This window comes from Panulirus ornatus, chromosome 13 (genome assembly GCF_036320965.1).
Source record: "Panulirus ornatus isolate Po-2019 chromosome 13, ASM3632096v1, whole genome shotgun sequence".
NCBI classification, from domain to species: Eukaryota; Metazoa; Arthropoda; class Malacostraca; order Decapoda; family Palinuridae; genus Panulirus; species Panulirus ornatus.
The window spans coordinates 11,007,818-11,020,666 of NC_092236.1; the positions used below are offsets into that span (position 1 = coordinate 11,007,818).

The 12,849-nt window shown below is 39.0% G+C and overlaps 1 protein-coding gene across 13 annotated transcripts in view; it reads right to left on the reverse strand.

Moving 5' to 3' along the window:
• The window catches only part of LOC139752738 (epidermal growth factor receptor kinase substrate 8-like), a 202,179-nt gene that overhangs the window by 7,591 nt on the left and 181,739 nt on the right, over nt 1-12,849 (reverse strand). For 10 of the 13 annotated variants that reach the window (XM_071668598.1, XM_071668593.1, XM_071668591.1 and 7 more), the window contains 2 exons: nt 9,071-9,250; nt 5,471-5,639 (listed from right to left, as the gene is read on the reverse strand). In XM_071668598.1, coding sequence (XP_071524699.1) covers nt 5,471-5,639; nt 9,071-9,250 — 349 coding nt within the window. The remainder of the gene's footprint in view (nt 1-5,470; nt 5,640-9,070; nt 9,251-12,849) is intronic. The other 3 variants (XM_071668590.1, XM_071668597.1, XM_071668596.1) reach the window with 1 other exon arrangement.

The following is a 12,849-nucleotide window of genomic DNA, read 5'->3' on the forward strand; positions in this document are numbered from 1 at the left end:
ATGTTTGAGGACAATGTGTGGTGTGAGGTGGTTTGATCGAGTGAGTAACGTAAGGGTAAGAGAGATGTGTGGAAATAAAAAGAGCGTGGTTGAGAGATCAGAAGAGGGTGTTTTGAAGTGGTTTGGGCACATGGAGAGGATGAGAGAGGAAAGATTGACCAAGAGGATATATGTGTCAGAGGTGGAGGGAGCAAGGAGAAGAGGGAGACCAAATTGGAGGTGGAAAGATGGAGTGAAAAAGATATTGTGTGATCAGGGCCTGAACATGCAGGAGGGTGAAAGGAGGGCAAGGAATAGAGTGAATTGGAGCGATGTGGTATACCGGGGTTGACGTGCTGTCAGTGGATTGAATCAAGGCATGTGAAGCGTCTGGGGTAAACCATGGAAAGCTGTGTAGGTATGTATATTTGCGTGTGTGGACGTATGTATACACATGTGTATGGGGGGGGGGGTTGGGCCATTTCTTTCGTCTGTTTCCTTGCGCTACCTCGCAAACGCGGGAGACAGCGACAAAGTATATAAAAAAAAAAAATATATATATATATATATATATATATATATATATATATATATATATATATATATATATATATATATATCCCTGGGGTTAGGGGAGAAAGAATACTTCCTACGTATTCCCTGCGTGTCGTAGAAGGCGACTAAAAGGGGAGGGAGCGGGTGGCTGGAAATCCTCCCCTCTCGTTTTTTTTTTTTTAATTTTCCAAATTATATATATATGAACATATACATACTTGCTGCCTTCATCCATTACCATTGCCACCCTGCCACACATGAAATAGCACCCCCCTCCCTCCACATGCGTGTGAGGTAGCGCTAGGAAGACAAACACCACATTCATTCACACTCTAGCTTTCATGTGGAATGCACCGAAACACAGCTCCCTTCCCACATCCAGGCCCCACAGACCTTTATATTTTACCCAAGACGCTTCACATGCCATGGTTCAATCCATTGACAGCACGCTGACCCTGGTATACCACATTGTTCCAATTCACTCTATTCGTTGCATGCCTTTCACCCTCCTGTATGTTCAGGCCCGAAGTGCTCAAAATATTTTTCACTCCATCCTTCCACCTCCAATTTGGTCTCCTGCTTCTCCTTGTTCTCTTCACCTCTGACACATATATCCTCTTTGCCAATCTTTCTTCACTCATTCTCTCCATATATATATATATATATATATATATATATATATATATATGTTTCCTTGCGCTACCTCGCAAACGCGGGAGACAGCGACAAAGTATAAAAAAAAAAAAAAAAAAAAAAAAAAATATATATATATATAATACAGAAATAAAATATAAATGTGTATATATATATATACATACACAGACATATACATATATACACATGTACATAATTCATACTTGCTGCCTTTATTCATTCCTGTTGCCACCCCACCACACATGAAATGACAACCCCTTCCCCTAGCACACATGCGAGGTAGCGCTAGGAAAAGACAACAAAGGCCACATTCGTTCACACTCAGTCTCTAGCTGTCATGTATAATGCAACGAAACCACAGTTCCTTTTCCACATCCAGGCCCCACAAAACTTTCCATGGTTTACCCCAGACGCTTCACATGCCTTGGTTCAATCCATTGACAGCACATTGACCCTGGTGTACCACATTGTTCCAATTCACTCTATTCCTTGCATGCCTTTCACCCTTCTGCATGTTCAGGCCCTGATCACTCAAAATCTTTTTCACTCCACCCTTCCACCTCCAATTTGGTCTCCCACTTCTGCAAAGGTGAGTAATATGGCAGTTGAGGGAATAATTGGTGTACATGGGGTGTTCAGTGTTGTAAATGGAAATGGTGAAGAGCTTGTAGATTTATGTGCTGAAAATGGACTGGTGATTGGGAATATCTGGTTTAAAAAGAAAGATAAATATAAGTTACTGGATTATGTGTTAATTGATAGGGCTGCACAAAAGAGAATTTTGGATGTTGATGTGCTGAGAGGTGCAACTGGAGGGATGTCTGATCATTATCTTGTGGAGGCAAAGGTGAAGATTTGTAGTGGTTTTCAGAAAAGAAGAGAGAATGTTGGGGTGAAGAGAGTGGTGAGAGTGAGTGAGCTTGGGAAGGAGACTTGTGTGAGGAAATATCAGGAGAAACTGAGCACAGAATGGAAAAAGGTGAGAGCAAAGGATCTAAGGGGAGTGGGGGAGGAATGGGATGTATTTAGGGAAGCAGTGATGGCTTGTGCAAAAGATGCTTGTGACATGAGAAGTGTGGGAGGTGGGCAGATTAGAAAGGGTAGTGAGTGGTGGGATGAAGAAGCAAGATTATTAGTAAAAGAGAAGACAGGCATTTGGACAATTTTTGTAGGGAAATAATGCAATTGACTGGGAGATGTATAAAAGAAAGAGGCAGGAGGTCAAGAAAAAGGTGCAAGAGGCAAAAAAGAGGGCAAATGAGAGTTGGGGTGAGAGTGTATCATTAAATTTTAGGGAGAATAAAAAGATGTTTTGGAAGGAGGTAAATAAAGTGCATAAGACAAGGAAGCAAGTGGGAACATCAGTAAAGGGGGCTAATGGCGAGAAAATAACAAGTAGTGGTGATGTGAGAAGGAGATGGAGTGAGTATTTTGAAGGTTTGTTGGATGTGTTTGATGATAGAGTAGCAGATATAGGGTGTTTTGGTCGAGGTGGTGTGCAAAGTGAAAGGGTTAGGGAGAATGATTTGGTAAACAGAGAAGAGGTGGTAAAAGCTCTGCGGAAGATGAAAGCCGGCAAGGCAGCGGGTTTGGATGGTATTGCAGTGGAATTTATTAAAAAAGGGAGTGACTGTATTGTTGACTGGTTGGTAAGGTTGTTTAATCTACGTATGACTCATGGTGAGGTGCCTGAGGATTGGCGGAATGCTTGCATAGTGCCATTGTACAAAGGCAAAGGGGATAAAAGTGAGTGCTCAAATTACAGAGGTATAAGTCTGTTGTGTACTCCTGGGAAATTATATGGGAGGGTGAAGACATGTACAAAGCATCAGATTGGGGAAGAGCAGTGTGGTTTCAGAAGTGGTATAGGATGTGTGGATCAGGTGTTTGCTCTGAAAAATGTATGTGAGAAATACTTAGAAAAGCAAATGGATTTGTATGTAGCATTTATGGATCTGGAGATAGCATATGATAGAGTTGATTGAGATGCTCTGTGGAAGGTAAGAATATATGGTGTGGGAGGTAAGTTGTTAGAAGCAGTGAAAAGGCATGTGTACGTGTAGGAAGAGAGGAAAGTGACTGGTTCTCAGTGAATGTTGGTTTGCGGCAGGGGTGTGTGATTTCTCCATGGTTGTTTAATTTGTTTATGGATGGGGTTGTTAGGGAGGTGAATGCAAGAGTTTTGGAAAGAGGGGCAAGTATGCAGTCTGTTGTGGATGAGAGAGCTTGGGAAGTGAGCCAGTTATTGTTTGCTGATGATATAGCTCTGTTGGCTGATTCGGGTGAGAAACTGCAGAAGCTGGTGACTGAGTTTGGTAAAGTGTGTGAAAGAAGAAAGCTGAGAGTAAATGTGAATAATAGCAAGGTTATTAAGTACAGTAGGGTTGAGGGACAAGCCAACTGGGAGGTAAGTTTTAATGGAGAAAAACTGGAGGAAGTGAAGTGTTTTAGATATCTGGGAGTGGATTTGGTAGTGGATGGAACCATGGAAGCGGAAGTGAATCATGGGGTGGGGGAGGGGGCGAAAGTTGTGGGAGCGTTGAAAAATGTGTGGAAGTCGAGAACATTATCTTGGAAAGCAAAAATGGGTATGTTTGAAGGAATAGTGGTTCCAACAATGTTATATGGTTGCGAGGCGTGGGCTATAGATAGAGTTGTGTGGAGGAGAGTGGATGTGCTGGAAATGAGATGTCTGAGGACAATATGTGGTGTGAGGTGGTTGGATCAAGTTAGCAATGAAAGGGTAAGAGAGATTTTTTTTTTTTTCTTTGTCGCTGTCTCCCGCGTTTGCGAGGTAGCGCAAGGAAACAGACGAAAGAAATGGCCCAACCCACCCCCATACACATGTATATACATACGTCCACACACGCAAAATATACATACACAGCTTTCCATGGTTTACCCCAGACGCTTCACATGCCCCGATTCAATCCACTGACAGCACGTCAACCTCGGTATACCACATCGCTCCAATTCACTCTATTCCTTGCCCTCCTTTCACCCTCCTGCATGTTCAGGCCCCGATCACACAAAATGTGTGGTAATAAAAAGAGTGTGGTTGAGAGAGCAGAAGAGGGTGTTTTGAAATGGTTTGGTCACATGGATAGAATGAGTGAGGAAAGATTGACCAAGAGAATATATGTGTCAGAGGTGGAGGAAACGAGGAGAAGTGGGAGATCAAATTGGAGGTGGAAAGATGGAGTGAAAAAGGTTCTGAGTGATCAGGGCCTGAACATGCAGAAGGGTGAAAGGCGTCCAAGGAATAGAGTGAATTGGAACGATGTGGTATACTGGGGTCAACGTGCTGTCAATGGATTGAACCAGGGCATGTGAAGCATCTGGGGTAAACCATGGAAAGTTTTGTGGGGCCTGGATGTGGAAAGGGAAAGGGAGCTGTGGTTTCAGTTCATTATTACATGACAGGTAGAGACTGAGTGTGAACGAATGTGGCCTTTGTTGTCTTTTCCTAGTGTAACCTCGCGTACATGTGGGAGGAGCGGGTTGTCATTCCATGTGTGGCGGGGTGGCGACAGGAATGAATAAGGGCAGACAGTATGAATTATATACATGTGTATATGTCTGTGTGTGTATATATATATATGTATACATTGAGATGTATAGGTATGTATATGTGATGTGTGTGGGCGTGTATGTATATACATGTGTATGTGGGTGGGTTGGGCCATTCTTTTGTCTGTTTCCTTGCGCTACCTCACTAACGTGGGAGACAGCGACAAAGTATATATATATATATATATATATATATATATATATATATATATATATATAGGAAAGGATCACAATTTTGCGCGTGATCAAGATATTCCTATGAGTTCCTGTGGACTCATAGGAATATATACATATATATAGATAGACAAATAGATGGATTATGAGGAACAGAATGCTAGAAAAGCCTTGTTCAAGTTACATATTGCAACCGCAAATTAAACAGAACATGGAACTGGATATTGGAGAAGACAAAACATGTTTTTCATAAAAATGTGACAGCACAGGAAAGAAGTATAAAAGCAATGATATTGCAGCGATATGTTAAATGTTCCTTCCTAGCTGTGTATACCATGAATTTCTTTTCACTTTTTACATCAATGTAGTACATGCAAAACAATTTTCAAACACCTGTTTTGTTTCTTTCTAACTTCCCCAAATTCACAAACTTTTTTCATATCCTTCCATCTTACCTTCCATCTTTCTCCCACCTGGAAAGTATTAAAGGAACAACAATAAATTTTGAACCTGTAGTATATCAGCTAAAGTACCACACCTTTTAGAAAATCCTTTCATCTTAAGCCATGTTTGAACTTCTTCAGGTGTAGATTCCTGGTTGATGTACACATCCGGTGTTTTTACTATATCAAGATGAGGCCTCTGACGACGGAAAGATTCCAGCACCATCTTTAATTCTTCATTCATTAAATCTGCTGTTGATTTGGCTGAGGATAGGTGAAAGTCATCAGTTGTAATGCCAAAGATTGCAAATTTAAGAAATCTGTGGAAATGTTAAGCAAAGGTACGGATAAACATGAGAAGGGAGATGATACATCAGGAAAGCAGTTTGTCCAGTACTTGAGGAACAATGAACAGAGGGTATGGTGTTCTGGTTTAGGAAAGCTGCATAGCAATGGGGTATGAAGTGGAATTGAAGTCTGGGATTCCAAACCAGATATTTATGATAAAATAGGAACAAAGCCATTCATGAGGTAGGTTATTCAGTCAAAGACAGGGCAATCATGGAAGCAAGTGGAGCACAGGCTGGGAAACTTGGGAGAGCACAACTCATCCAGATAAAGGGTGTAGCAAGGAAATGTACATTCCAGAAACGTTAAAAGGTAACAGGGGTGAGTTGAGTGAGCAGACAAATTGATGATTTCTGTGATGGAAGATAAACATCCTCTAAACAGAGAGGAAAGGTAAGATATGGAAGTGGAGCATGTTAAGAAGGTACTTGATGTGATGGACTTGCCAAATGCAAGTCTAGAGGTAAAAGAAGTTTGTAGAATTGGCAGATATGGGTAAAACATCAAAGGGTGATCACAGAAGTTTTCCTTAAGTATGTGTTGCCAAGTTAGCAAGTAAGTAATACTCCCAAAATGGATGAGTTCAAAAGGAGTGTTTTTCTGAAAAGACAAAGAGAAGAGAGAAAGGACTCAAGTATCCAGATAAGAGGCAAAAAAGGAAAAGGAATCAGATGAGGTCAGAGGACGGAATAGCACTCCCAAATACAGATACATCACTGATTTTCCAGCACCCTTGGTTCCAACGCCTTGCCGGATTAACCATTTTACCGGACCAACTGTGGTCACATAATAATAATAATTCACCAACACACCTCTAACCCACTAATTATACATCTCCCATGTGTCTAAAGTATACCATTAACTGCTAGAAATTTAAATCAAACAAATATTATTCATGAAAATTCCATGATGCTTCTTGAATCTTTGAAGCCATCCTTCACTATAGTCATGCTCGTATGTTGTAATTTAAGTTCTTTATGGAACAACTTAGCCTGATCCATTATCATGCTACCTGACAAGTCCACTCCATCACTCTGACGCTGTCAAAACCATTCCATCATCACTCAATCGTGCTCAGTACTCTTACCATCTTTTATAGTTTTACTAATCATCATTTGCTTCTTGGAATTGCTGACTGCAGAGAATTTCAATGTTTTTTCCCTTTGCTTCTTTATATCATAAACAGTTGATAAGCCAATACTGTAGATGTCACACAGCTTACACACCAATACACCAAGGTCCATTTTTTTCAACAGTATTACTTTATCTTGGATCGATGTGGACTAGTGTTTACATTTGACACCACGACTGACACTCTCATATGCCTTAGAAGCTATAGCTAGGGTTAAATTTAAGCAAAATAAGCTAAGAATCTTGCAGCATTGTGATATCACCACCAACAAGTGCAGTGTAAAGAATATAAATAAGCATGCCCTACACACAACGCCATCTGTGGCCACCCAGTAAACTAGTCTGGTGGCTGTGGTAATTTTGTCCAGACTGAAGAAGGTGCCGAAACATCAGTTGCCGGAAATTCAGTGGTGTACCTGTATCTCTTGGGAAGGCTGAGATTGATAAACAGAATTTGCCTCTGGCTAAAGATCATACTGTACAGTATATAACACATGCAGACAGACTAATAGTATATGGCAAGGAATAAACTAGGAAGCAATCCTAATACTGCTGCAGTAGTAGAGAAAAAGCTCAAAAAGTTAAAGTCTGGCCTATCTATCCAAAGAAGTATGAGATGGCAAGAAAGGACAAGGAATAGTACTGCAGGAAATGCATAGATAGAGCAATCAGAGACCATTACAAAAACTAAATTACAAACTTGTTTGGAAAGACAGAAAAAATTACAGCTGGTCCCAAACTTATGATGGGGTTACCTTCCGGTAAACCCATTGTAAGTCAAACATACCTGAAGTCAAAAACACATTTAATACAGTAATTACATGTAATCAAATGGCTGACTGGAAGCTGTGGCTTGCTGCTGTACACAGCATATCGCTAGCCTGGGAAAAGATCAAAATTGAAAATTTGAAGTACATTTTCTACTAAATTCATACATTGTTCCATCGTAAAGTCAAAAAATTGTAAGTCAAACCATCATAAGTCGGGGACTACCTGTACTTTTACAACATCAAAACAATGGATGACTGGAATGAATTATTTACACAGTCCTCACTTTATGTGGCATCACTACATGTGATTTCACTATTCTATGAGGAACCAAACTTTACCAGTACCTCTTTTTATGTAATTAAAATTTGTTGTTAAGGTGTGTGTGGTAGGAGGTGCACCAAAACTCTTATTTTTCTCTCCCTTTACTGATTTCTCTTTGTGTGAGGTTTTTGCAGAAGGTAAACCCTGCATAAAGAGAGGGATGAGTGTGAGTTTTTTGCAGAAGGTAACCCCTACATAAAGAGAGGAATGAGTGTATATAGGTGTTGAAAGGTGACTGGTACTATCCACCTGGGTATTGGGAGGGTTTGTGATGACAATGTATTAAGTCAGCACTTCAATTGTTATCAAGTTGCATTTCTCTGGATAGGCAGCTGTAATTTTTCTCTGCCTCATCCACACATGGACAACTGGCATTATGTTCACAAACATACAAATCTCTTGTCACTCAAAATATTTGACAACAGTGAATTCGCACATTTCCTGCATTGAGTGCTATGTGCTACCCATCCCTTTTGGCGAAATGGTAGTAGCAATAGATAGAAGTAGTAATAAGGTACATTAGGCTGAAGCATTGGGTAGAGGTAGTAGCTAGGAACATTAGGCAGGGGCATTAGGAAAAAGAAGGTTGGAATATTAGGCAGATACTTTAGGTAAAAGTAGCCAGTAGGAACATTTGGTATGAGCCTCAGGAAACACTGTGGTGAAGTTGTCCTTTACCAATTCCAGTTAGGGCAAGGAACTAAAGGCTAAGAAGTGGCACAAGAGTTCACCAATCATGTAGACTCTTTTGCTGTGGCTACCCTTCCGAGGGAGTTCCTGGACGGAACAGTTGTCAGAAATATAAAAAGATTGATACACAGTATATGAAAGTTTAAAAAGTTGTATGATAGTAAGGAAATTTCAATGGATGGAGTCTCTTGAATTCAAAACGCCCTCCCTGTACTGTACAAATAGGTGCTTACATATTCATGTGCATGGTTTATCCTACAACCAATCAAAGAGTGAATTTACTCAAAGTTAGCTTTTACCAGAAGCATTACAGCAGGAAAAGTTAATTATTGGCATCATGAGCATCACTTAATATTCCAACCTATCAAATGTCTGGTTACAAAGTGAACTCATTAAACTTTGCTTACGATGGAAAACTATCATGATGTACTTACTGGTGCCATACATACGCTCAGCACTTTTAGGCCGAGGCTTAGAAGGCAGTACCCGTGATATAGAATCATCAGGAGGAGGTGGGGGAGGGGGAGCTGGGATACTGCTGGACTTGTGAGGGCTTGGCACCTTATGTGCTGATGTATCATCTTCCTCGCTTGAGTCAAGACTTGTGTAGTCTGCTAGAAATCAATACAAAAGAATACTGTAATTGTACCCACATCTCTCCTTATCTGAAACAAATTTTAATACATATAATTCCATGTAAGCTGAACCAAGAATTAGTTCATAGATTCAAGAGTTGTAAAGAGATGGAAAAAGCTACAAAATGACAAGTTCAACAAGACAATAAGTAGGCAAATGCCAATACTTAGATAGGGCAGGCAGAACTTTGACAATGAAGCAAGATGAAGCTACACATTGCATAAATTTGTGAATCCAATCACAACACATCTAAACTGATCTTTTTCTGCATTATCACATGTGTTTATGCAAGTTAATGATTAAAATGAATTTCAAAATTATTATGTTAAAACTGACATCTAACTCTGAATCACTAGAAATATCAAATGAAAGCTCAGAGTCAGTCTATGAACAAGATGTGTGACTGGGTTCATAAACAGGGTTGTAGTCCAACAATTAACACAAAACAAGTTCAACTCACCTGAATTGCACCTAATTAGGTCCTCACTCGATTCTCATTCAAAAACTGCTGGAAGCTTTAAGTAGTTGGAAGAGGCTATAAAAGCCTACTGCCATACTGAAATTAACTCTATACACTAACAATTTCATCTTGACACCTAAATAATGCAGGTAATACATAACTACTTGGTTTCAGCACCATCTTTTGTAGACATAAACATTTGGTTCTAAACTGAATGTTAAATCACTTAGTAACTATTGGATGGTCGTTTACTTCATCTAAAATAAAAAATTCCACCTTTACACTTAACTGACACCAAACAAAACAAGTAGGTAAAGTTTTACAATGCAGAACATTTTCATGACAATCTTAGAAACTTTTTACAGATACTTTCATTAAGTTTTGCTAATAAGACAGAAAAAATGAGTGGAAGACTAATATATGTACTCTGAAATAAGAGAGTTAAAAGGAAGTATACTCAAGAATCTGCCTCATCATCAAAGTAGTTGGATAATACAAAAAATCACTCCGATAACATGTCTGCTGTACCTCAATCACTGCATGTTGTAAACCAGCAAGTTACAGCCACAGAAAATATATGTATGAGCGATTAAGATAATTATTCCCATCTGAGTCTATACAAGTTCAAGTCCAATGTAACAGCTTTCAACATGATACATTTTGAATGCACAGAAGGCTGATCTTTCCATTAAGATACACTAAGGAGGGTGGTTGGTAGGTATGTGCTTCTTTCAAACCTCATGTATTAAAGAAATTAGTCTGTTAACATCAAACTGGTCTCTAGTACTTAATAAATCCTTAGCAGCACAGCAACAATGCTGTTAAAGTCTACCAAACATAACACCATGACACCTTGTGTAAAATGATAATGCTTATGAGCTCCTCACAAAATCAAACAAATGTGACGTATGCTATGACACAGTTCACACTGGTAAAAAAAACAATCCACATTTCTTTAATCATACTGACCCATAAAAATAAGCACTTCAAACATGTACTAAAGAATCAAATATGAAAAATAACAGGATTTGATAAACAAGCAACTGAGAAAAGATGCTGAAATCCAATGGCTAATATGACCATCATTCTAAGAAACCACAGGAAAAATCAATCCACATTTTTCAATTCATTCTGACCAAAAAATATGAGAATCTCATACAGGCACTAAATGACCATACAAGAAAAATTAGATGCTGGAAAACAGGAGAAAAATTATTCTGAAATTTCAAAATTTTTTTGCCACACCATCCTAACGCATTACTAAATTCTATAGTTGTTTATTACTGCCACACCATCCTAACGCATTACTAAATTCTATAGTTGTTTATTACTGTCTGCGTATTTTGAGGCTTGGTGTTCTTTAGTAAACCATGTATCTGTGAAAACATGTACCTTGAGTCTGTGTACATCAAAAGTCCATGTGTACTTCTGATTTATATCAAGTACCAAACTGTGGCTTCACTTTTATTTTTAAGGGTATACAAAAAGGGATGGAGTGAAGATTACTGAGACTGCCTCAGGTATTAGTAAATCAGACTCTTAAAGGTGTAAAGGTTATGAGAAGAAGGTGTAACAAAAAAAGAAGGAAGACAATTCCTAAGTTTTGTTGTTTGCGAAATGGAGGTGGTATCACAATGGTCTCCACATACAAACTATGGAAGCAGCAGACATTTCAGTACAATGAAATCTATCGAAGTTACTGCTTCCCACTTCTGAGATGCTTCACAGGTCCAAATTACAGAAGGAAACAAGATTTATGTGAGAAAAGGAACAAATACTGGAGTGAGGAGGGGTGGAAAAGTAAGTTGAAGAAGTCAGTAGCATGGAATCCTTGTCATAAAAGTGAATAGGGATAAAGGATGAAGAAAGACTATTTAGGTGAGGAAATAAAGAGAAAAGAATCTAAGCATCAGAGAAGAGACTCAGCAGAAAAGCTAAAGAAAGGAATATTAAAAACAAAAACTTATCGCACATCCCAATAAATACTTTGAAAATATCAAAAGATTCACCAAAATCCCAATGAAAGGAGGACCAAAGGTAAGTTACATCAAAAAGTTCACTAGTAGATCATGCACAACAAAAACCATTTTGGAAACATGAAAGAAGGGGGTGAGTTCTAAGTATTTACAAAAGTAAGAGTGAACGAAGTTTCAAAGCCTTTGGATGATGCAGAAGCAAGAGCTATGGGATTTTTGGAAGGATAACAACAGTGTCCTTCTTATGGGGTAAGCTGCACTATGACAAGCTTGTAAGGGTAAGCTGCACCATGACATGCATGTAATAAGAAAAGAAACTTTGGATTTTTAGGCAAAGTCAAAACACAAGCAAAGGTCAGAGGAAACTCAGAGGCACAATCCCTAGGACACAAGGACCTTTCCCAATTGTAGCTGGAAGAGTACTTGGAATATCCAGGGTGAGAAAAATTTCGGAGGGCATAGATTTAGGGGAAGGAAGATCGGGAGGACAAGATGTAAGCAGAGTATGAGGAAAATTAGGCACCAAAAAGAGAAGCAACATCTGTTCAAGAATCCATAGAGACCGATTAAGTCAGTAAAGAGGAGGAAAGGTTGAATTGCAAAAGTTATTGGAGATGCTTTTGGTTACTGACCTGAGAGATTTATCAGTAAAAGTCAAACCAGCACAATTTCTTTTTATGAAGGCATGATTGAGTTTACAAATAATATTGTCACATTTTAAGTCATAACAATAACCTCATGCTAATAATATCCTTAATACAGGGACATACTGTGACATATAATGCATTACACTTTCTTCATAAGTGTGGTAGTTTGTGTAGTTTTGATCTTCAACCTGGAATCAGCTGGGTTTTTCCCACTGTAGATACTAGTTCAGTTGAAGTAAATAAAAGATTTTTTAGTCACTCCAACTGCCAGCTTCCTTATGTGTACCTGTAATTTATTCTAAAACCCATAACTAGGAGTGTACAGCTCATAAAACTAATTGTGTAACTATATTTCATGTCAGTCAAACATACATATGTACTACATGCTGTAAAAATGATATGCTAGTATCCTCACAGTGCATATGTGACTTAAGTATGATAGCTTCCAACAATCAGCCTGGTTCTGGCACTGTTTCCATCATGCAACCACCTAC